Source organism: Sceloporus occidentalis, unplaced genomic scaffold, assembly GCF_023333645.1.
Source record: "Sceloporus occidentalis isolate IW3139 unplaced genomic scaffold, rSceOcc1.0.p SCAF_18, whole genome shotgun sequence".
Lineage (NCBI taxonomy): Eukaryota > Metazoa > Chordata > Lepidosauria > Squamata > Phrynosomatidae > Sceloporus > Sceloporus occidentalis.
The window spans coordinates 13,268,744-13,291,306 of NW_028316998.1; the positions used below are offsets into that span (position 1 = coordinate 13,268,744).

Consider the following 22,563-nt stretch of genomic DNA (forward strand, 5'->3'; position numbering starts at 1 on the left):
CATTGGGATTTTTGCTTCAAAGTTTTCCTTTATTTAAAAGAAGTTAATCAGTATATATTATAATTTATTGTTTTATATGGCGCCTGCATATTCCGCAGTGCTGTACAATGGCTAAACAATTAGAGCGTAAGTAACATGACTTATAGAGATAAGCGGTAAGGATGGCCCTGCCCGCGGGAGCTTACAATCTAGAAGGCAGTATACTAGTATACGTAGTTTCAGGCAATGGTTGCGCTTCGGTTATAAAAGCCCCCCCATGTTCCTATAATGTACGATGTTTGTTTCTGGGAACTTTCCCAATTACCCTTCTAAATGTTTTGTGTATAGTGATGAGATGGAGAGTTACGATGCCTTCATTATGAAGAAAGAGCAGCTGTCTATCCACGAGTCTGGCGAGCACGAAGAAGATGATGATGATGAAGAAGAAGAAGATGATGATGATGACGACGATGACGGCGGCTATATATACTGGGAAGGAACCGGTGCAAATCTTACCAAACTCTATTCTGGTACTAGAGGGTGTAATCCACAGGCCAACAAGCAGGAAACACACAAGTCTTCAGCTAAAGCCTATGTTGCCACAGACAAAGTGTTGCAGAAATACGAAAATAAGATTAATTTAGGTGAGTTTATCGGTAGCCGGGCTAAGGCTTATGAGATCGCGATGCGCATGTATGACACCATCTCTTGTTGTGCTTTTTTTTTTTTATGTGATTATATATAATCAGAACCTACGCAATGCAGGTTTTAGGTTGAAAGAAAAAAAAAAAACTATGTGAAACCGTTTTTTTTTCTTCATCAGGTCGACTGAACCTTTCTGACTGCGTAATGAATAAAGTCACTGAAAAATCCCGGCAAAAGGAGGCAGACACGTATGTAAATATTACCTTGACAATATATAAACCTTTTTCTCTTAACGGTAAAAGCGATGAGGCCAACATAAATTACTCTGGTTGCTATTGTTCTGTATTACAGTTTGGGATTGTACTGTATTTGTAAGACAAGGTTTTTTCAGAGTATTCAAGGTTGTTTTAGACTAAGATCCTGATCTCCCGCAGCGCTGCAGGGGACCTGAATCCTCCTGTCTGTCAGCCGATGAACATCCGCACAATGCGTGCAGACAGCCTCCGCTGCTGCTGACGCTTCTGCCTGGCCTTCCGTGACAGAGTGCCGGCGTGACATGATCTTCCGGCGCTCATTCCTAGAAGTCCCGGTGGAAGTGCCGGGCATTGTACAGATGTTTACTGGCTGCCCCCTCTAGACACCAGGGAGTCTGAAGCACAGGGGCAAGTTTGGGGGTGCAGAGTGGCATATGGGGGTATAAGGCATATCTGGGGGCAGAGTGGTAAGCCTGGGGTCAGATGTGCATAACTAGGGGAGCAGGTTGGCAAAAAAAAAAGGAAATAAAACAAGAAATACCTTTTTCTCAATATTCAAATTTTGGGGGGTGATCTTATAATTGAGCAAATACGGTACTTTAAACCCCCCCCCCCCCCCCCCACAACAATGAACAGAACACATTAAATGAGAGAACTGAAAAGGTTAATCTTTTGGTATTAACAGCATTGCATGGCTAGTAATCGAATCTGTTACGTTACCTTAACGTTACCCTACGTTAGGAAAACTAACTCACCTTACCGTCTACAGTAACGTTTGCAAAAAAAAAAAATGTTTAGCATTATTGCAGAGTATGATTCATCGCATTATGTCTTATTTTCAGATATCGAGTTAAAGATAAGTCTGACCGAGCGACCGTGGAACAGGTATTCTTAATTAATGTTTTGTTGCTTGTGAAGTTACCGTCCGTAGCCGCCCTTGCAGAGGCCATCGACAGGTTCCCGTCGTAAAAATTAGCAATCACTACTGAAAACACAAGAATATTATTTAGTTTATATGGCGCCATCAGCTTCTGTGCGCTGTACAAAGGATAGACAGAACATAATTCGTATATAGCATAAGAAGATGCCATAAGGAGGGCTCTGCTCAAAGGAGCTTATGAAGGATTCATGAATTCCCACCTCATTGCTTTGACCATAACCCTGTTTCTGGATGTTTGCTAGGTGCTGGATCCAAGGACCAGAATGATTCTGTTTAAGATGCTTACGAGAGGGGTCATATCGGAAATCAATGGCTGTATCAGCACAGGCAAAGAGGTACGTTCTTCATTCACGCTGTGACTCTACACCAGGGGCGTCCAACGTGCGGCCCTCCAGCTGCTGCAGGACTACATCTCCCATAATGCTCTTTCAGCTAAGGGGCTGGCTGAGGAGTATGGGAGATGTAGTCCTGCAGCAGCTGGAGGGCCGCACGTTGGACGCCCCTGCTCTACACCGTGGTCAGAAGCCACAGGTTTCATTATACTGTAACCATAATGAATTTTTATAATTGTGCACCATACTAAGCACGTCTGGAGCAAACATGGGAACCGTTTGCAAGTTCTTGCTGATCACTCCATGTTTGGCCTCTTTACATTGATGCCCCCTGCTCTTATTATGTGGGGGTCTTAGAACAACTTATGTGGCTGCATTTCATTTCATATCCCCAACGTGATGTTGGTTAAAACTACAACATTTAATCACTCGTGGAGGTTATTCAGTATGTCTTTTCCTCGTTGTATTGATTTTTAGGCCAACGTGTACCACGCCAGCACTTCCTGCGGAGAGAGCAGAGCAATCAAGATTTACAAGACTTCAATTTTGATGTTTAAAGACCGTGATAAATATGTCAGTGGAGAATTCAGGTGAGTCAAGAATTTCTGGGGGGAAAAAAAACATTTTGTTAGCAGTCACAAGCAAACATTTATCACGGCTGCTGACCGGTTTTGTTAAAAGTCCCCGCACCTCTTAACCCGGTTTGTTGTGCTTTGGGGGATCTAAGCTGCTCCGTGAATTCTAGAAATATTATCTGGACCATATATCTATAGGCAGCAGCTTTTTTTTTTATTGTCCTTTTTTAAGTAATGTCTTTTTATTTTAATTTTACATTGAAGGTTCCGGCACGGTTACTGCAAAGGGAACCCCAGGAAAATGGTGAAAACTTGGGCGGAAAAAGAAATGAGGAACTTAATAAGGTAAGTAAGGACGAGTGCTACAATCACCCTTTTAAAATAATTATTCATATGTAAGAAATGTTTCTTTTGTCATAACTTAAATTTTCAAGCTTTTATTAATAGCCTCTTTAGTTTGCTCACTAGTCTGTGGATACAGTCGCCAATAAAATGTACATTTTCCTTTCATAATGCCTAACTAAGCTAAGGTATATACCTTTTCATAGTTTCAGCAAAATTATTATACACATCTTGTGCAAATGGGATTTTTTATTTTTATTATTTGAAATTGTTACTGTTTAATAGAACGCTGTCGTATTCCACGTCGCATTACAATGGGGTAAACAGCACATGACAGGCAGCATATAGCAAAACAATTAGACTTTCAGAAACCCACGGCGAGGTCCCTGCTGAACTGAGTTTCCAAATGGAAGATCCTCAAGTGCTTCTTTTTTTTTTTGTTTGTTTTTTTTTTGTTCTTTTTTTCCTTAAATGTAGACAAGAACACCCTCTCAAGGATACTGGCAATTAGTATGGCCCATCTAGCAGCCAAAGCAGGATCTTATATTTATGTACCTAGATCCGACCCTCTACTTTTATTTTATTCATCTTCTTACTAATTTTATACTCTCTTTTAGCTTTTGGTTAGCTGGTTTAGCTTTTTGACTGAAAACTTGCCTTCAATGAATCCAGCTAGAACATACTTCCAGGATTGAAATTTGGTTGTCTGATTGCGTTCTATGTTCATTTTTCTGCTTTTTTTCTGAATCATTACAGGTTGAACACCGCTGGAATTCCCTGTCCAGAGCCTATCATGCTAAGGAGCCACGTGCTGCTCATGCAGTTCATCGGTAAAAACGAAACGTGAGTAACCTTAATTTGTGTGTTTCAAGGAATGCTCGTTTTGTACAGATATGGGGTTTTTTTTTTGTGCTTGTGCCTAATCATGATTCCATCTTCTCATCCCATGACAAAAAGTGCCCTCACCAGTATATATCCACCTTTACCGAGCAGAATACACATTTTTCTAAGTCTCTCCTGAAATGTGTTTCTGTTTCTTTCCAAAGTCCTGCTCCTCTTCTGAAGAACGCTCCCTTATCAGAATCCAAAGCCCGAGAGCTCTACCTAGATGTCATCCACTACATGAGGAGAATGTACCAGGATGCCAGACTTGTACACGCGGACCTTAGTGAATTCAATATGCTGTAAGTGACTCAATATTGCATTGCTTTGCGTTGTGAACGGACATTTATTTTGCTACTTTTTCACTAATAACAATACTGCTTTGGAAATAAGCCTTCAATATGTATTAGAATGGCATATATGTGTGTGTGTGTGTATATATATATAATATATAGATAGATAGAGGCATCTTTATTGATGAAATATTCATACGCTGTTTTGTGGTATTAATTTAAAAAAAAAAAACGTAAGACCCTTGAGGTGTTTTAGACCACTAGCTATACTGAACTTACATAACAGACTGAAAGGAAGAATTTTATTTTCAAGGGATCTTTAATGTTTTCCTTATTTAGGCTGAACAACGGAAAGGTGTATATAATTGATGTGTCTCAGTCCGTGGAGCACGATCACCCGCATGCTTTGGAATTCCTGCGAAAAGACTGTGCCAATGTAAATGGTGAGTGTAGAACTCCTGTGACACATGCCATCCCGTCTTCTGCCACAATCCTTACCGCAAGATTTGGTTCAGAGATGAAAAGGGTTCTATGGAAAAAAAAAGAATAATCTTAGGTTATCATTTGCTATAATTTATGTGATATAAAAAATGCTTACCTACGCCTTAGTGCATGCTTGTAATACCAAAAATATCTAATCACAACCCTTCGTTGGGAACAGATTTCTTCGTAAAGCACGGTGTTGCAGTGATGACTGTGCGTGAGCTCTTTGAGTTCGTCACTGACCCTTCCATAACTGCAGACAACATGGATGCCTATTTGGATAAGGTAATCTTATTCTGATTTGTCTTAACTATGTTCATGGAAACTGTAAACTGGGGGGGGGGGGTAGTTTGCCAGATTTTTTTATTGGGATGGTGCATTAAAAAAATAGTGGGCAGGCATCCATTCCACTGTAGACTTGTCTGTTTTAATTCCAACCAATTTTCATTCCCCATCTCAATAATAAATAATAGATGTGGCACTTCTTTATATTTACTACATTTAACAGTTCAAAATGCTTATAAGCATAAACATGGCACACTCCCTTTATGAGTTAGTCCACACTTCGTTTTAAAATTCTATTAGGGTGTTTAAATGTTATATATTATGTTACCACTAGAGGTCGCCGCACACATACAGCTCACCAGTTCACTATAATGATGAGACGGGACACTTTAATTCTGTCTGTTCCATGCTTTTGATTGAGAAGGACCTGACAGACATTACGTTTATACAGCTGGCTACTTGTACCAATGTGAAAAAAATGCTTTTTTAAAAAAAATTGTTTATTTTTACAGGCAATTGAAAGGGCAGTACAAAGAACAGAGGAAGAACGATCAAGTCAAGATAAAGTTGATGAAGAGGTTGGTATCGAGCACATCTTCGAAGTAATGGTGGAAAGGACTGTAAAGGGTAGTAAGCTGTGTTTTCATAAATAACAAATTATAAAATTAGAAAGTTTTTAAACACACTCCATGTGGACGGACAATTTGGCTGCATGAACTGTGTGCTAAAACGTAAATCAGTGTTTGGCAGAATTGTCCACTTCAATTGTAAACCTGTATAAGTATGTTTTTTATCCTCTGTGTTGGGAATTTGCTTATCTTCTGTAAATAAGTACTGGTGTGCTTCTATTAAGTAAATATCAGCTGCTTTTTTATTGTATTTTTAGGTTTTTAAGAAGGCATATATTCCCAGAACGCTGAATGAGGTGAAGAACTTCGAGAGAGATGTACACTTGATGCAGAATATGAAAGAGGAGGACATGGCTCTAAACATCCAACAAGATAATGTGAGTTTCTAGCCTTCAATATATAGTATGCTTACATGTTTATATCAATGCTAAGAGTGTCTGTGCTTGTCAAAGAATTCTGGAAACCGGTTTTATGTACATTTGTAGTTTAGTATGTTTATGTGTAGAACATTTTTCTATTGGAGAATAATTTGCACTTTCATAAGTTTGAAAGTAGATAGAATGACAACAAAAAAACAACTTGTGTATGAAGCAGCTTTTACCCAGATTTTCCCCACAAACTGCACAGTATACACTGCACTTACTTTTAACACCTGGCAGATGGGCAATTCTATGTCCACTGGTGACATTGTTTTATATAGCACCATCATATCCAGTAGAGCTGTACATTGGGTAAACAAGACATAACAAGTAGTATATAACATAGCAATTTGACTTACAGAATCACAGGTAAGAAGGGCCCTGCTCAAACAATCTAGAGTGTGTGTGTATGTATATATGTGTGTGTGTATATATATATGTGTGTGTGTATATATATATATATATATATATATATATATATATATATATATATATATATATATATATATATATATATACACAATTAGGTTCACTATGCAAATGCCTAGTTGGAAGTCTGGCCCTGACCTAGCTTCTTGTTACCCACTTCCACCCTGAAGCCTTCAGATTTACAACCCTTTGTTATATCTGCAAGTTCTTGCTGTTTCTGCACAGGTTTAAAAAAAAACACAAAAAAAAAAACCCCGCAACAAGCTTATCTGTTACTTCAACTATTATGGATGATACTAGCAATCTGTTTCCATTCATTTGTAGATTCTCTATCAGACTGTGACTGGGTTAAAGAAAGATTTGTCTGGCGTGGAGCTGGTAAGATAGTTGAATTTTCATTTATTTGTTCTAAGGGATTCTTAAACCACAGTCTTGCGCTTGGCGGACTTACCATCAAACACAAATCATTACGTTGAAATTGGAATTACTCATTGTCCTTGTGCATCTGCTAGTAGAGATGGTGTAGATAATGTGGCCATGACTTGTAACCATTTCCTGCTATATCGCTAGTTATTGAAGCAACACTGTCTAAATGATAACGTCTTAAGAAAGTTGTTGAGACTGGTGGCAAGGAAGATGGGGTGGGGGATTAATATGTAAACAAATTAAAAAAGGAATTTAATTGAGACCATCTGGTATTGCTTCCGTGGTTATTTCTAGACGCCAAAGCAAATGTATAATAATAAGATTAATCTTTATATTAATGAGTTTGCAGTTATCACAATTATTTCAGGACCAAACCAACTGCAGTCATTCTGTTAAAAGATACATTAATTCATTACTATACTTTGCTATTCAGAAAAAACATGTACTCCTGCACAGCAGATCTGTGTTCTGTTTATAGGCAACCTTCTTTTTCATTGTTCCAGATAATTTATTTAATCCTTCGTTTCCATTCAGGTTCCATCTTTGCTCCAAAACAGCAGTGATGCTGAGGAGGGGGAATTAGACTCTGACAGTGCGGCAGACAGTGCTGAGGGTTCTACATCGGACTCTGAAGAGGACGTTCATCCCAAGGACAGGAGCTCTCAACCTGAAATTGATAAAAAGGTTAGTGGAGTTACCTCCTTTTTAATGCATCATCATCTTAATAACTGAGGGAATTTCCTCTTTTGCAAAGATAAAGCTTCCAGAAGTGTCTCCTGGTTTCTCTTTCAAAGGAGTATTATCGAACATCTGGCTCATGGGGGCCAATTAAGTTTTTAATCTGCGTTGGACATTGTCACTTCCCAATACTTTGCGTTACTCTGTTATCCATATATTTTCTGCTTTTATTGTAGAATAGAATTATTGAAACTCCTTGGCATTTAGAACACCTACATTGAAAACAACCCCGATCTAAAAGGCTTAAAAAATAATCAATACAGCTCTTTTGACATTTGGTGCCTGTGCATTATCAATATGTCTAGGAAGGAATTATTATTATTATATATTATATATCCTGTGCTTAGCTCATAGGACTACCTTTCTCAGCGTCCCTTATATGTAGTACGAGAGGTCCGTAAGTTGCATACCAAATGAAGCCAAACCAATATCACCTGCAAGAAAAGTGCAAATTCAGGGTGCGATTTACAGATCTATTACGACACGTTTGTGGTTTATCCGCAATCAGTCGCTTTCCATCCAATGTCGAAAAAAACATAGCTTTTTCTTTTTGTCCGATTTTCAAAAATTCATGTGATTTATTTATTCAAGCTTTCTGTTTTGCTCCCTTTTGGAGATAAAATGGTATAAAAGATAAGTAATGCCTTACTTCATTTCAGTCTTAAATATCAAATGACCAGCTTTTTAATCCATGGCTTTCCCCTCTTTTTCAACAGGAGCGGAAGAAGATGGTTAAAGAATCACAGAGGGAGAAGAGGAAAAACAAGATTCCAAAGCACGTGAAGAAAAGAAAAGAGAAGACCGCAAAGATGAAGAAAGGCAAATAGATTATTTTCTAAGCACTGCCTTGCAGAAGAAGTGAGATGCCCGTCCGTTCATCTTACAGATGAATAGATAACTTTTACACTGTGTGTAGACTCCCGGGGGCCACATTGAATACATGCAACAGAAAGGTGCTACAGTGCATCTTTTCGATTGCCATAAATATTGGGCTTTTCCATGCGTGAGAGAGAGCTGGGAATTAATGCTATTAAATGAACCCTTTAAAAACTGTTCCAGCAATTAAATGATTGCTAAATATAAAAACAACTAGTCACATGTTTGCATCATATATCAAGAAAAAACATTTTTTAACAGTTGGAATTGTGACATGTAATAAATTGAGAAAACCTTAAGCATGGTTGGTGCATAGCCTCCTTAATGTTGGCACAGCTGGAAACATTACTGTTACTGTAGCAGGGCCACCATCACTGCTACAGTAACTGAGGCCTCAACCCCATCCGTGGTATATTCAATATTCACAGTAGGTATGGGGGTGAGTCTATGGGGCACTATGACTCTTCCAAAGGCTGCGCTCCATGCAGCTGTACTAGCTGTATGTGATAGATTTATGTTTGGACACTAAGAATGAGCTACACTATATGGGATGAGTACTAGGACGCCTGACCATTACACCAACAGGGACTTTGATGACATCAAATACTGTACATAGACATTAATATGTAGTTGGTCACTCTTTTTGCAGCTATAACAGCTTCCATTGTTCTAGGAAGGCTTTCCACAAGGTTATGGAGTGTTCCTTTGGGAATCCTCCAGTAGAGCATTAAGGAGGTCAGACACTGATGTTGGACAAGAAGGCCTGGCTCGCAATCCTACATTTTAGTTCATCCCAAAGATGTTCGATTTGAAGTCAGGGCTATGTGCTGGTCAGTTAAGTTCTTCTACACCAAACTCATCCTACCATGTCTTTATGGATCTTGCTTTGGACACTGGGGCACACTCATATCGGAATAGAAAAGGGCCTTCTCCAAGCTGTTCCCACAAAGTTGGAAGCATAGCATTGTTCAAAATGTCTTGGTATGTTGAAGAGGAAATACCAAGATATTTTGGACAATGCAGAGCCCTGACCTCAACCCCATCGAGCACCTTTTGGGATGAACTGGAATGGAGACTGAGCCAGGCTTCTCGTCCAACATCACTGCCTGACCTCACAAATGCTCTGGCTTTTTACCACTCTGCATTGTCATGATGCGTTTTGCGATAAAGCAAGTGTAAATGATGTTGTACAAATACAAGATACAGGATAGCTGTATTATGCATTTCAATCCTGAAAAATGTATGTATAGTTTTTTGTTTTTTTTCTTGTCTCAGAGGTATATGACCATGGTATCGTAGCTACTGACCAAAGTAAAATGCATACCCTATATGAAGACTCTGAATTACAGTAATTTTTTTTTTCCTCTGCAAAACTAGCTTTGCTCAGGGAAAGGGTTACCTCCATATCTAACTCCCTTGGCCCCAGTCCTCTCCTAATTGTATTTTGCGTTTGCAACCCTTTAAGAACTATACTTGTTGGGCTTGATTTATTAGATTACTTTCAAAAGAAAAACCTACTTTCCCACATCATCACAAAAAACACAGTTTTTTGGAGAGGAGACAATATGGACAATAACCCCACACCAGTATCTGCTGCACTTGTACCGTGTACTCACAGAACATGTGCCTCCCAGCTACAATACAATTCACAGTGCAGATACGAAGGGTAGTGTGGGGCTTGACGGGTTGACGTAGGGGCTGATGGAGCTGCAGCTCCAGGCACCTACCTTAAAATAGGCTCAGTCAGGACCGGACTGACTGGGCCTATGCGGCCGCATTAACACAGGGCATAAGGGGCACCTGCCCCTTAAGCCCACAGCAACTGCGACCGTGTCCGCCTCTCTAGGAGGCCGGGCAACCCCCACCAGGGCCGGCCTTAGGGGTGCGCGGCCGCACACGGCTTAAATGAAAACATCGGGGTTTTTTTTTTTGTTTACTTTATTTAACATCCTTCATTTTAAATAAAGTTTGTTTAACTTTATTTAACATGGAGGATGTTAAATAAAGTTAAAAAAAACCCCCCGATGTTTTAATTTAAGCCCTGTGTGGCCGTGCAGCCCTAAGGCCGGCCCTGGTGGGGGCTGCCCGGCATCCTAGAGTGGCAGACCCGGTCGCAGTTGCTGCTTACCCCGGCAACAAGGTAAGTAGGGTAAGGGAGGGGGCTGCAGTGAGAGGGGGGAGAGGGGTTAGATAGAAAGGGGGAGATAGAGGGGGTACATATTGAGAAATGGGGAAGGGGGAACATAGTTAGAAGGGGCAGATAAGAAGGGGATGGGGAGAGGGTAGTGTGAATGCGTACAAGAATGAATGAATAAATGTGTGGATGAATTGTGAATGCGTATGAGAATTAATGAATTCATGTGTGGATAAATTGCTTGAATGATTTGTGAGACTGCATTAATGAATGTTTTATTGATTTGTGTGAATGAGTGAGTAAGTGTTTGTGTCTATCATGAATGTTTAAGTGATTTGGGGAAATGCAAAGATGGTACATGAAGGGTGTGCTTTAAAAATAAATAAATAAATAAAAATGGGCTGCTCAGTCTTAAATGCCCGGGCCTATTTTTTGTCCCAGTCCGGGCCTGGTGCTCACCGTGCCTCCATTCTCTTTTGGGAAAGTACTCCAAGAGCCCAGAATGTATTGAAGAATTGTTTATGTACCTCTCTTTCGCTGCAAATTTGCATTATGACCTTTCAGAGTACTTCCAGAAAAGGGCACTACTGCGGGGACAGTCTCTCCCTTGTTCCTCCAGAAAAAGGGAGTAAGCCTTGAGGCTCTACCCCTTTTGTGGAAATGGACTAGGAGTCCTGGTTCACAGAGAAGCGGTAGAAGAAAGAAGACATGGGGAGGAGCCGAACAAGACGAGGCAAGAGAAGAAGTGGAACTGCGGGAAAGGAAACTGGCACGATGTGGTTAGTGGAGAGACATTAAGAGAGACCATGACAAAGTGAATGAGAGCATGGAGGGTGTTAGAGGGCGTGAGAGAGTCTGAGGTTTGAAAAACAAAACAACCTAGTTATATTAAAAACAAGATTGTTTTTTCAGATGCTTCTGGAAAAAAAAAAAACCATTGCCTCATAAAAAAGCAAATACGGTATATGGTTATTCATGGCCATTTTTTATGTTTAATGTACCTGCACAATGTATATATTGTTTTTTTAAGGATAGATTTACTTGCCTTTTGATAAAACGTGTGTCTCTGTAATGTGGTGCTACCTGTTATGATGTAATGGTGTTTTTTTAATTTTACTTTTTGAGTTTTTCAAAATATTTGTATTTTTTTCAAGCAGGAATGTCCCCCGATCCCACTTGCAGTTGATCACAGAGTGATAAGCAACAAAGGCTCTATAGCTTCCACAGGGCCTCTGGTTTAATAAGATTATTGTTTCTAGCAGTGTCGGCACTGACACCACCAGCAGAGAATGCTTGTACTTCTGCTTTTTAGGTGTAATCGCTTACAGCAAGCACTGTTACATTGGATCAGCCGGAGCAGAGCCAGCTATGTTAGCTTATGCTTAATGAGGAGAACCCAGGCTGTCTAACAGCAACCTTATCTTCTGTGTACCCATGTAGATGCCAAGCACAGGGATGTGACGTGTTAAATTTCTGCACTCAACACCATGCTGTGTGCGTGAAAGAAGGCACATTTGAAGTCTTGGAAAGTAGACATAATAGAAGAGCATTCAAAAATAAAGCTTTTCTCAAAGCAAGCTAGCTAGCTCTGTGGTGAAGGAACCTCCCTTCCTAATGTATTCAAACTCAGTTCCCTGAGGAACATTACATTATTAAAGGAACAGTTTAGTGTCCCTGACACCCCTCACTAAGGAAGAACGCATATTAAAGTTCACTAGAAGCTGCTGCTGTGCCGCCATAGAAGCCAATAAACGACAGTAAAGCGATCCCATTTTAATCAACGGGAGAGCCTTCACATGTGCAGAAAAATTTAAAGGGATAATATTGCTATCATACGCGTTACCCGTGTAATCGGTGGTATCAGTGGTGCAATTTGTTGGCACTAAATATAAGCATGTTCTCCTGCCTAATAGTTTATGTGTACCTTAGTGATGATTTCAATAAAATAGGAATGTTCTTTTTCCCTGTGTGAGATATCTGTCCCAAAAAAGAAGGAAATAAGATTTGTTTTTTAACTAACCACTTCCCAAGTAACATGGTCTCCTTCCCAAGATGTACCATGCAAATCCATTGATTAACACTATACTCTGACCAAAGCATAATCTGGGACATGTTTGTGCCCTTATTTATTTTTATGTGTTTGCTGTTTTCACATGTGTGTATGGATATGATACAAAGTACCTGGGAGGAAATAGGCGCAATAACACAAGCCTGACACAGCCTTTGCTTAGGGGGGGGTGTTTAGTCTTCTGGCAAAGGCTTATATAATGGCAGGGTCAGCCAGGTTAGAAGAAGCAAATGTTCCAGACCATCTGCGTCCATCCATTTTTATTAGGATTATCTTTTATTTATTAAGCGCGAACAAATTATGCAGCGCTATACAATTCAAAGGGGCAGTTAACATAACCAATATACATTAATACAAACCGACACATCAGGAGTTTAGAGCCCTGCCCGTGAGCTGTCATCTAGCCTTATGGTACATACACAAAGTTCCTGGCAGGAATGATGGGCTTTTGAATGCCGTGCTTGTGAGCTTGAGAACTTGAGAAGTATCCATGAAGTCAGTTTACCTGCTCTCTTAGAGCTTCTATTACTTAGCTTAGAATCTATGTGTCCCGGCCATTGGCATGTCTCTGGTTATGTTTATGTACAGTCCCTGGGTAAGACTTACCTGTGGTTCTGCTATTTTCTGTGTCCCAACCACTCACCTCTGCTCAGGCACCTTGAGAGTAGGTAAGAAGCAAATGAAAGCTTAAAGTTGCAATCATTCAACTTTGAAATGTGATTATAATCATACATTGTAGCAATAAATAGTGGTTGTACTAATTTCTTCCACTAGGCTGTATCATTTCCATTTTACTTAGCCTACCAAACGTTAAATTATCTATCATGCATATATATGTCATAACTTATTTTGACTTTAAATGAGACATATTTAAACGCCATGATATGTAAAAGGGTTTTTGAAATTGTCACCTTAAATTGTATCTCCTAAAACAGTATATATATATATATATATATATATTCTAGTTCTGTAAATGGGAAACGATTAAGAAGCGTCTTTCTGTGTTTTTACGTTGCTCATCAATTTATCTAATTTATAATCTTTAAATGTAAAATTTTTGTGGTTTTTTGCTATATTATTGTCTTATTTTTTTGTGTTCTTCCTTGAAAAAACGCGTAGTCTTTCTTTCACACCAGTTAGTACAAAAGGTAAAATTTGTTTGGTGCACTTGAAAATGAACAGAGATGTAAGGGGACTATAGCTGTCGCAATTAATCATTCAATTAATTACCTATGCCTTTGGCTTTTTTCCCCAGTATAATTGTTTTAGAGATTTATTTTACCTTAGGGCAGCCGAGATATATGAGAAACGTTGCACATCTAATCAATTTCTTCTTCTGAAGTTATGTATTTTCACCTTACTCCACCCTTACAAGAGTCTCTTTGGACCAATGCCTTTATATTTCTTAACACTAAAAGATTTGTCCACATAGACATAAATAAGACAATTTTAATCCAGAGGGGTATGGTTAAAGGGACACTCTTTATATGTTCTTTAATGTTCTTCCACATGCACCTCCATGTCATTGAAGAAAGTGGGGAGCTGCAGCTTCTCTCCAAAGGTAAGTGGTTTTCTTCCAGTTTAAAGAATGCATAATAAAGAACTCATAAAGTATCTTAACATGCATTCTTCTTTGGTGAGGCTGCACCTTTAAGTAACTGAACACAGAATCCTGACTTTAGTCAGGATACTGCTTGCCTGCTTGCTGGATACTGCTTGCCTTCTCGTTGATGGACACTTACATAATATTGAATTTATAGTATTACAGGTGTGGCCATTGCACATGTCAATAAAGCGAGTCAAACCAGCTATACTTAAAATCTGGGTGTGTGAGGATAGTTTTTATAGACCTAAAGTGATAACATACCTAAGGAGCAGACACTGACTCTTGCGCAGGATCCAAATGATGCTTCGGTTTGCTCAGTACAGTCTTATGAGGCGTCACACCTTGGTACGCATCAGGCATAAAGATGCCTCCACCCCGCTGTTTTGGAAAACGAGGTGGAAGACACGCACAACGATTTTTACTTGATTTAATTACTATTTAGTGTATGCCTAATAAAAAAAATTAACTCTTTGTTCTTGGTGCTGTAGGCATAGAGTAAGCATGTCGCATTGATATTCAGGTATACAGCTATTCATTTATATCTAAAACATCCAAGTCTTCAGATATACATAAAATGCTTTGTACTATTCACTAGTGCACTACATGAGCATATTTTAATTCTTCGGCTTCCTTGTGTGTCACAATAAAAAACTCGCTGTCCTGTTCTATGAATGAATGCAGAAGGCCATCAAAATTCAGGGACCGCTAACAAGCTATGTGCTGAACAATGCAAAAAGAAGACCGCATTAAAACAGAAAACCAGAATAACAAGCTTCGAGTTCATGAAGGTTTGGGTGCTGCAGACACAAATGTCTTAAATTTTAAGTGGCTGCAATGCTTACACTGCGACTCAAGCCCCATATTGATGTCAAATGCAGTACTGTTGACAAATGTGTTTTTATTACCTATGAGACATGCAGAAAGTAAATGTTTTCGCTTGAAACAGGCAGTAATGTTTCACCCAGAAACAGCGTTTCGTTTAGCAGACAGTAGTGCTGGGTGTACTGCTCATCTACATGTGAAACCATGCTTTTTTCATTGGGTTTGCACAATCCCCATGCTTTTTTCATTGGGTTTGCACAATCCCCATGCTTCTTTTCACTGTAGGAACGTTCAGGATTAAATTCTGCTGGCTCTCGTTGAATAAGATACGTTGGTTAGAACATTGCGGAAGGAGAAGGTAATCAAAACATAGAATTGAAGAAAGAAAGATTTGGGCAGCCATTGACCCTCACGCTTTGATCTGACTGCCTCCTGCTGAAACCATTCCTATTATGGACGACGAGAACTGGAATGCTGCAGGCGGCCGAACCCTAAAAGAGAGCCACCACAGAAGGCTAAGCTGCTGGCATTAGCCACCAGTAATACAATTCTGTCCTTGTCACAGTTTAAATGTCTTTATCACCAAACACAACATCAGATCTGTGAAGCTGCACAGATCGAGATATTTCTGTACCTCGTGTTGGTTGATAATCTTGGAGGTTGTTCCCAGCAGGCAAGTAGGTACATGCCAAGGTGGTAACCTGGCCTTTTGCCACTGAATTTAAAACATGATCAAAAGAATATCAAAGCAAATGTCACATTTGTAAATTAACTAGCTGATTAGTTGATGGAGACATAGATATGGGCTATTTGTGAGGACCCTGGCTGGTCACAAAGGATATTTAAGAATGGTGGATCTGTCACATTCCAGATGGTGGTTGTGTCTAATTTGTATGACTATATAGTCATACAAATGACTATATCAATGACTATATAGTCATACAAATGACTTTCATATCAAGGATTGAAATGAAAATGACTTATGTATTTGTTGTATGTGTCATCACAACCGCCATGATAGCTTCATTGAGGAACTACTCATATTGATAAATAAATGAAAATACCCTGGCTATACTTTAGGCAGATGGTAACGCTGGAAAATCTGAATCCAAATAGCATAAAATATGAAATAACAATACTTAAAACACAAAGGTTGGACAGTTTTCAGTGTTGGATTCCGTTAAGGTTTTATTTGAGAAGTGGCAGTTGTTCTTTAACATATATTGACACTAAAACCATACATGTCTATCTACCCTAACTGGGAAATCTGGTATTTCTAAAAAAAATATATATATATTTTATAAAAATATTTCCTGCTACTACAGCATACCTACCATCTTTCCTATGATGTCCCTCTATTCTGTAAGCTCAGAACGTTTGGTGGATACCAGTGCATCACAGTGTTCTATAGCTCTAAAAGCCACTATATTATATCTACAAACAGCAGACACATGTTAACTATGTAAATAAAATATATTTTTTCCCCTAACTCTAAATAAGTTGCAAATTTTTAGGCTCAACCGTGCCCCTTGCCACACCTCTTAAAACAAAAATGGTCCTTCAATAATAATGAAATAATGGTCATTTAAAATATTGGGAGGTATGCTTCAGTAACTTTAAATAGCTCACAACCATTTTACAGAGGCCCTGCCCCTTCCACACCTCTAACCACACCTCTAACCACACCTCTAACCACACCTCTAACCACACCTCTTCTCCTCTTTGACCGTTTAAAATATTAGGAGGCAGGCTAGATTCAGCCTTCTAGACAGGGACCTAGACAGCTTTCACATGGAAGTCACAGATGTCAGTTCAACATTACAAATGGGGCAACTGCCTACGGCCCACCAATCCTTAGCCCCCAAGCTATGCATAGAAGCCAGTATTTATTGATTCATTTCTAATGGTAGCCTAGTAAGGGTATACGTTGCGAGAAATCATTCTGCTCTAACAACCCATGGATATCTGTTTTACCAATATTATTTTTGTAAATTCTTACGGTAGTATTTTTGGTTTAATAAACATAAAGTTCACAAAATGTGATAAAATAATAATAGACTTGGCAGAGATGAATACAATACAAGCAGTGAGCATAGTGCGGCATAGGGTAACATCTGCTTTTATGCGTGTTGTCCGCCCTGTAGAATGCCATTAATTATATTTTCGGTTTTACAAGTATGGGCAAGTAGAGCTTTTGAAATTAACTTAATAATGCAGAATGCCTTCACATTGTTCATTTATTAAATGCATAGTGACCATTCTAATTGTACTTAATATCTTTAACACATGAAAATGCATAGACACACTTTACAACATATTTCTAAAGCTCGGGATAAGCACCAAAAACATGGCAGGTGGCCTTTTTTTTTTGTTGTGGACCATCCTAGGGTGTCTACATTTACTTGCCTCCACTGCATTATTAACACCTTATTATTGTTTGACGAGGCAGTTCTTCATTGGAGTGTGGAGATTGGAACTAATAGGCAAATGCTGTTAACACAAGTACTTTATTTTCTTTTACTTTATTTTAATTCCAAAGTGCCAAGGCATGTAGTGTAACAAGGGCTCTCCATGCAGTCCGTCTTGGTAAATGTGTGTTGGGCTGGTGGTTAGTTTGAATTAATAGTATTGGTTCACTCTATTTCTGGGTCATTTAGCTGGGCTTGCCTTTTGTGCTTAGAGATGCCAGCTTCCTTCTGTGTGTTCTGATGAAACTCAGTAAGATTTTCTCAAGGTCTAAACCTTTGCTCCGGGCTGTAGGTGTAGCCAAGCTGCAGACAAGCCACTTTTGTACTCTGAGAATCCTTCAATATGTCAGCACTTTTGAATTTACACAGAATATAATGTACCTGTCAGACATCAGTAGGGTTGTGTTAAAGCCTCAGAAAGGAGAGATTTGATTTTTTTTTTAAAAATATCAATATACCTGGATATCAGTTGTTGCAGTTAGACACAAGAAAAAGTAGCATCTCATTTGGTCAATGATGAATTTACCTTGAGCATTGCCCATGTGCCCCTAGCTGCTCCCTCAATATCTCATCAAACCCCGGTGCTCTGTGACTTAAAGGCACAGCACCATTTACAGCAGTCTATGGGTTGCTTGGGGAGATCAGAGATCTCCCTTTTAACCAGCCTATTGAGGAGGCATGAACCTGAGCGCTTAAACGCCTAACAGGGTAATCTGTCCCCCCTTTACTGTGGCGAGGGAAATGTTGCTCCTGGATCTGCTTCCCTAAATATGCTGCTGCATTTGGTACCATGAGGCTCGACAAGGGAGGACACAAGCATTCCCTTGATCTTTGCTTTTGAAGGGCTTTTTGAATTGCTCAGGATCAGTAGGGTGGAATGGGCATTATATGAATGGAATATTGGGAATATGGAATAATTAAATTATTGTATGTGCCAGGCTGGCTTTAGTGCCAAGACTGCTTGGGGCACCTGTACCAGTGGGGCACATTGGCTGGCCTAGGGCAGTGTCCCAGTGGCCCCTGTAATTTACCTCCAAGGCCACCCCATTTTTGTGCTAGGATAACTATATGTAATGGAGGCTGTGTGGGATAGTCCATAGTGTCCATAGTGTAACTGGGACAGTAACAAGAGAGATCTCTGATCTCCCCAACTTGGCCATAGAGCAGTGTGGCACCCCCAGGCTTCTTGTTGTTGGAGATCTGCAAGAGTAAGTAAGTTTAGTAAGCAAGAGTAGTAAGTGAAATGACAAATACCATTAAAATATTTACAAAAACAGCCCCATGCATTTTAACACTTGGCTCTGCAAATTCAAAGAACAGCAACATATACACTTGATGCAGTGTTCCTTGAGATTCGGGTATATTTTTCAGGGTGGGAATAGCAGTAAACAAGCTGTTACTTGCATGAGTATTTATATTGCAGCGCTCATCATCTAAACTCAGTAATGTGTGTGTGCATGCGTGTTTAGAGAATGAAAGAGGGTGTTCCCCTCCATGCCCAGAGGTAAAATGCTTATGTTACAGAATGGAGATAGAAAAAATCTAGCTGTTTTGGTGGCTGTGTAGCTTTCTCCCTCCCTTCAGGTGAAGGTGTGTCCTCTCACACAGGAGAGGCTGTCCACCGAGTTATATCCTGTATATATTCAAATACACCCTGACGCCCAAGGATTCAGCCATGAATGATTCATAGCTTAATCCATCTCCTCCGTTTATTAACATAATGAAAGCAACATACATGACCACATCTATTTATTACAGTCTACTGTATCTATACAAAAAAATATCACCTTTCGCAGGGGAGAGCTGGCAATGTTTATTCTGATGAACAAGCTAATAAGGTTTCAGAAACATGGAAAAAAATTGGGGTAGTGAAGGGGGCGCTGGTGGAGTTATACTTTTTAGATGTAGTGCTAAGGCAATCAGATGCAAGGGGGTTTTTTTATTTTTTTTGCACTTTTTAATTTATTTTTATTTATTTCATTAAAAAATACTTTTTCTTTTTACTTTTTACCTTTGTGGGAAAAGGGAGAAATGTTATTCTAGACAGACCCTGCTGGAGATATCCTGTCAGAAGTGACATCTACCAGAAAGGAATGCAGGATCGGGAATTCCTTATGGAACGGCATACAGATACTTGCGCCGGGCGATCGGTTAGCGCTGCTGGTTTCTACTGACAGGGGGAGTCCATGCTGTCAGCATGAAAGTCACGACGTACTGGTACGTCCTACTAGGCTTTTAAGCACAGTTTATTTAGGACATACCAGTATGTCTATGTGGTTGCAAAGGGGTTAATGTGCATATGATGGTTGGAGTGTGTTTTTCACTCTCCCTTATTGTAATAAGGTGCTCTATAAAAAAAAAAAAAAAAAAAATGTGGCAAGGGGTAGCCTGATAAATATAGCCCACTAAAGAAGTGGGGAAATTAGTGAAACCAATTATTTATTACTGTTTTCTGAATTTAGGTTGGTTGCAAGTTCATAAACAGTAAGGGCAGCAATATATTTACAGGGGTGCAGACCTTGGCCTGATCCTTCCTCCCATTCCAAGAGGGTCCAGCTAGGGTTCTTCATCACATAGAGTGCCAGAAACTTAAAAAGTTATTTACGTTTAAATATATAATTTTATTATTTTTAATATGTTCTAAAATGTGTTTGTTCTTTTCACAGCTTGCATCAGCTGTAAAATGAGCGATTAATTGTTACATTTTACTCCACATCAGTAGAGATTACTTAGTTATTGGTCAGTCTATCTTAAAATAAAGTTCTAGTTCGAATGCTAGAGTCAGCGTTAACTATCTTATCTGCTCCTAATAGAACTCCCACATTCATCTATGGCACTACCTCCTTCTCTCCATCCTTATATTTCTCCCTATTCCCTCTATATTGTAAGCTTGAAAGCAAAGCCCTCTTTACCTAATGTATCCGTTTGTCTCATGTGTCATTTTATCATATCCTTTAAATATAAATAAGTATATAAATAAATAATAATCTCTATAATAAGACAGACTTGGGTAACTAACGCCAGGCAGAGACAAGGAAGGGCAGGGATAACACAAGGTGGGGCCAAGGAAGAAGCAGGGACTCCACCATCACTGTCGGTGTCCCATAGAGAGGAGATTAACGACAAAAGCGACTTCTCTCCTACTGAGAGAAACTGGCCTGTGGTAATTGGACAGGTGGGGACAGAGATGGGACCCTTGGGGGTCATGCATTACAGGGAGTGAGAAGCGACCTGAGCCCAGCTATTGTGTGGGGGCATTGTACAGAGGGCTCTATAGCCAGGAGGCAAGCTGCGGTATACCTCAGCCCACAGAATAACTGTGCTGCCCTACACCGGACTTCCCCTTCCCTGTACTTGAGCCTTACCATCCCCTGCCCTTTATTGGTGCCTTCTACTCCTTCTTCTGCCCTGTACCCGAGTCATGTTGCCCCCCTCCTTACACAAACACACTCAAATCTGGCTCTATAGCTGAATGATGTCAATCTCTGCGCTACTGGATTGTTACATCCACTCTATACCTCACCCCCTGCTTCATAAACACTTCTGCTCTAATAATCCTATATGCAGGTACATGAGCCCTTACACAGAGAAATGCTACACATATGAGCACTTATACACACGTGTGTATGTATATGTGTGTATACTGTATATCTGTAATAAGACAGACTTGGGTAACTAAATGAGTAACGCAGTATTTGATAGCGCTGTTTTCAAGCCAGTAACGACTTTTTAAAGCTAAATTAACTGCAAAACGCTCACTTACCTTCACTATTAAATGTAATTGATAACCAGTGTTACAGCTTAGAGGCAATTTTACTGGCATTTTGCACCTTATGTCCTTAAGTCAATTTTATTTTGCATTATACCGCAGTTAGCTCTTAAGGCTGAAAAACATTTTGTTGGACGTATATACCGTGCATTGTTGCAAACGTCAGGTAATACAGAACCTGTTGCTTTACAGTAGCATGTATACCATGTTGATTTGGCACCCTCAGATTTTCCTTTAATTTAAAAAAAAATTCCAGTGCGTTTACATTTTGCAATGAGCATAAACAAAAGTCAAAGTCACACTTTAATTAAGCTTGGAATATATTTGGCCCAACCCATACTTAGTCCAGGACAATTGTATCTCAGTTTTCTAGAGCTACAGCTGAAAATGCAGTCAAGGTAAAAATTCTTCATACTCTCACTCAGAGTTGCTTGGTACCCTCAAGTAAGACTATAGACCCAAAATGTTGGTTACAAATAGATAGTAGAAGTATTATCCCATCCACTGTGTCCATGGCACCGGGGGTTTATTATCTAGTAATAATAAGTAATAATAATAAGTAATAATAATAATTTCTCAATATACTTATTGCATCATAAGGGCCTTTGCCATGTGCCTCTGGTACTAACAATAACTGCACTTGGAAACCATGCATACTATGCACATTTTACACCTACCTATAGAACGAGATAAGCATGTAACCATTTAAATCAGGCAAGCTCATAAAGCCACTTCCTTCAGATCACTGCAACTTAATGCCTTGCATTGAAAATGTTAAATAGGCTTAATTATACAAAACTTGTTTGGTTTAATAAACCCAGTCTTAGCGAAATGATAATCCTCCAGCTGTTGTAGAAATGAATGTAATAGTCTGTTGGCCATGCACCTATTGGTTCACCAATTACAACAAACCTTACGTAGCATCATTGGAGCTGTAGTTCCAACACTCAACAGATCTATAGCCACCATTTATCACACCTTGACCAAGACTGATGCATCTTCAACCGAAAGTCCTATATAATCTATATAATGTGTTAGGACATGCATACATGTTTCATACCCAATAAACACATCATTCAGCATGTTACCAACCAGTACTTATTAGTACAGAAAAAATATTGATTTGCTGTCTGTCTACAACCTAAACGTCACTAAATGTGTAATAAAAC

The 22,563-nt window shown here is 39.4% G+C and overlaps 1 protein-coding gene across 1 annotated transcript; it reads left to right on the top strand.

Annotated features, from left to right (window-relative positions):
• Nucleotides 1-334: 334 nt before the first annotated feature.
• Nucleotides 335-8,478, top strand: LOC149302674 (serine/threonine-protein kinase RIO1-like). Its single transcript, XM_089482333.1, has 15 exons — nucleotides 335-623; nucleotides 803-872; nucleotides 1,721-1,763; nucleotides 2,061-2,153; nucleotides 2,628-2,740; nucleotides 2,990-3,070; nucleotides 3,824-3,910; nucleotides 4,114-4,251; nucleotides 4,582-4,685; nucleotides 4,904-5,010; nucleotides 5,523-5,588; nucleotides 5,897-6,016; nucleotides 6,812-6,865; nucleotides 7,448-7,597; nucleotides 8,368-8,478. The coding sequence occupies exons 1-15, from the start codon at nucleotides 335-337 to the stop codon at nucleotides 8,476-8,478; spliced, it is 1,626 nt and encodes a 541-aa protein (XP_089338459.1).
• The last annotated feature ends 14,085 nt before the right edge of the window (nucleotides 8,479-22,563 follow it).

Coding starts and splice junctions, on each gene's coding strand:
- LOC149302674 (XM_089482333.1), top strand. CDS start 335: ATGGAGAGTTACGATGCCTTCATTATGAAGAAAGAGCAGCTGTCTATC. Junction 2,154..2,627: donor GTATCAGCACAGGCAAAGAG/GTACGTTCTTCA, acceptor ATTGATTTTTAG/GCCAACGTGTACCACGCCAG. Junction 5,011..5,522: donor TGGATGCCTATTTGGATAAG/GTAATCTTATTC, acceptor TTATTTTTACAG/GCAATTGAAAGGGCAGTACA.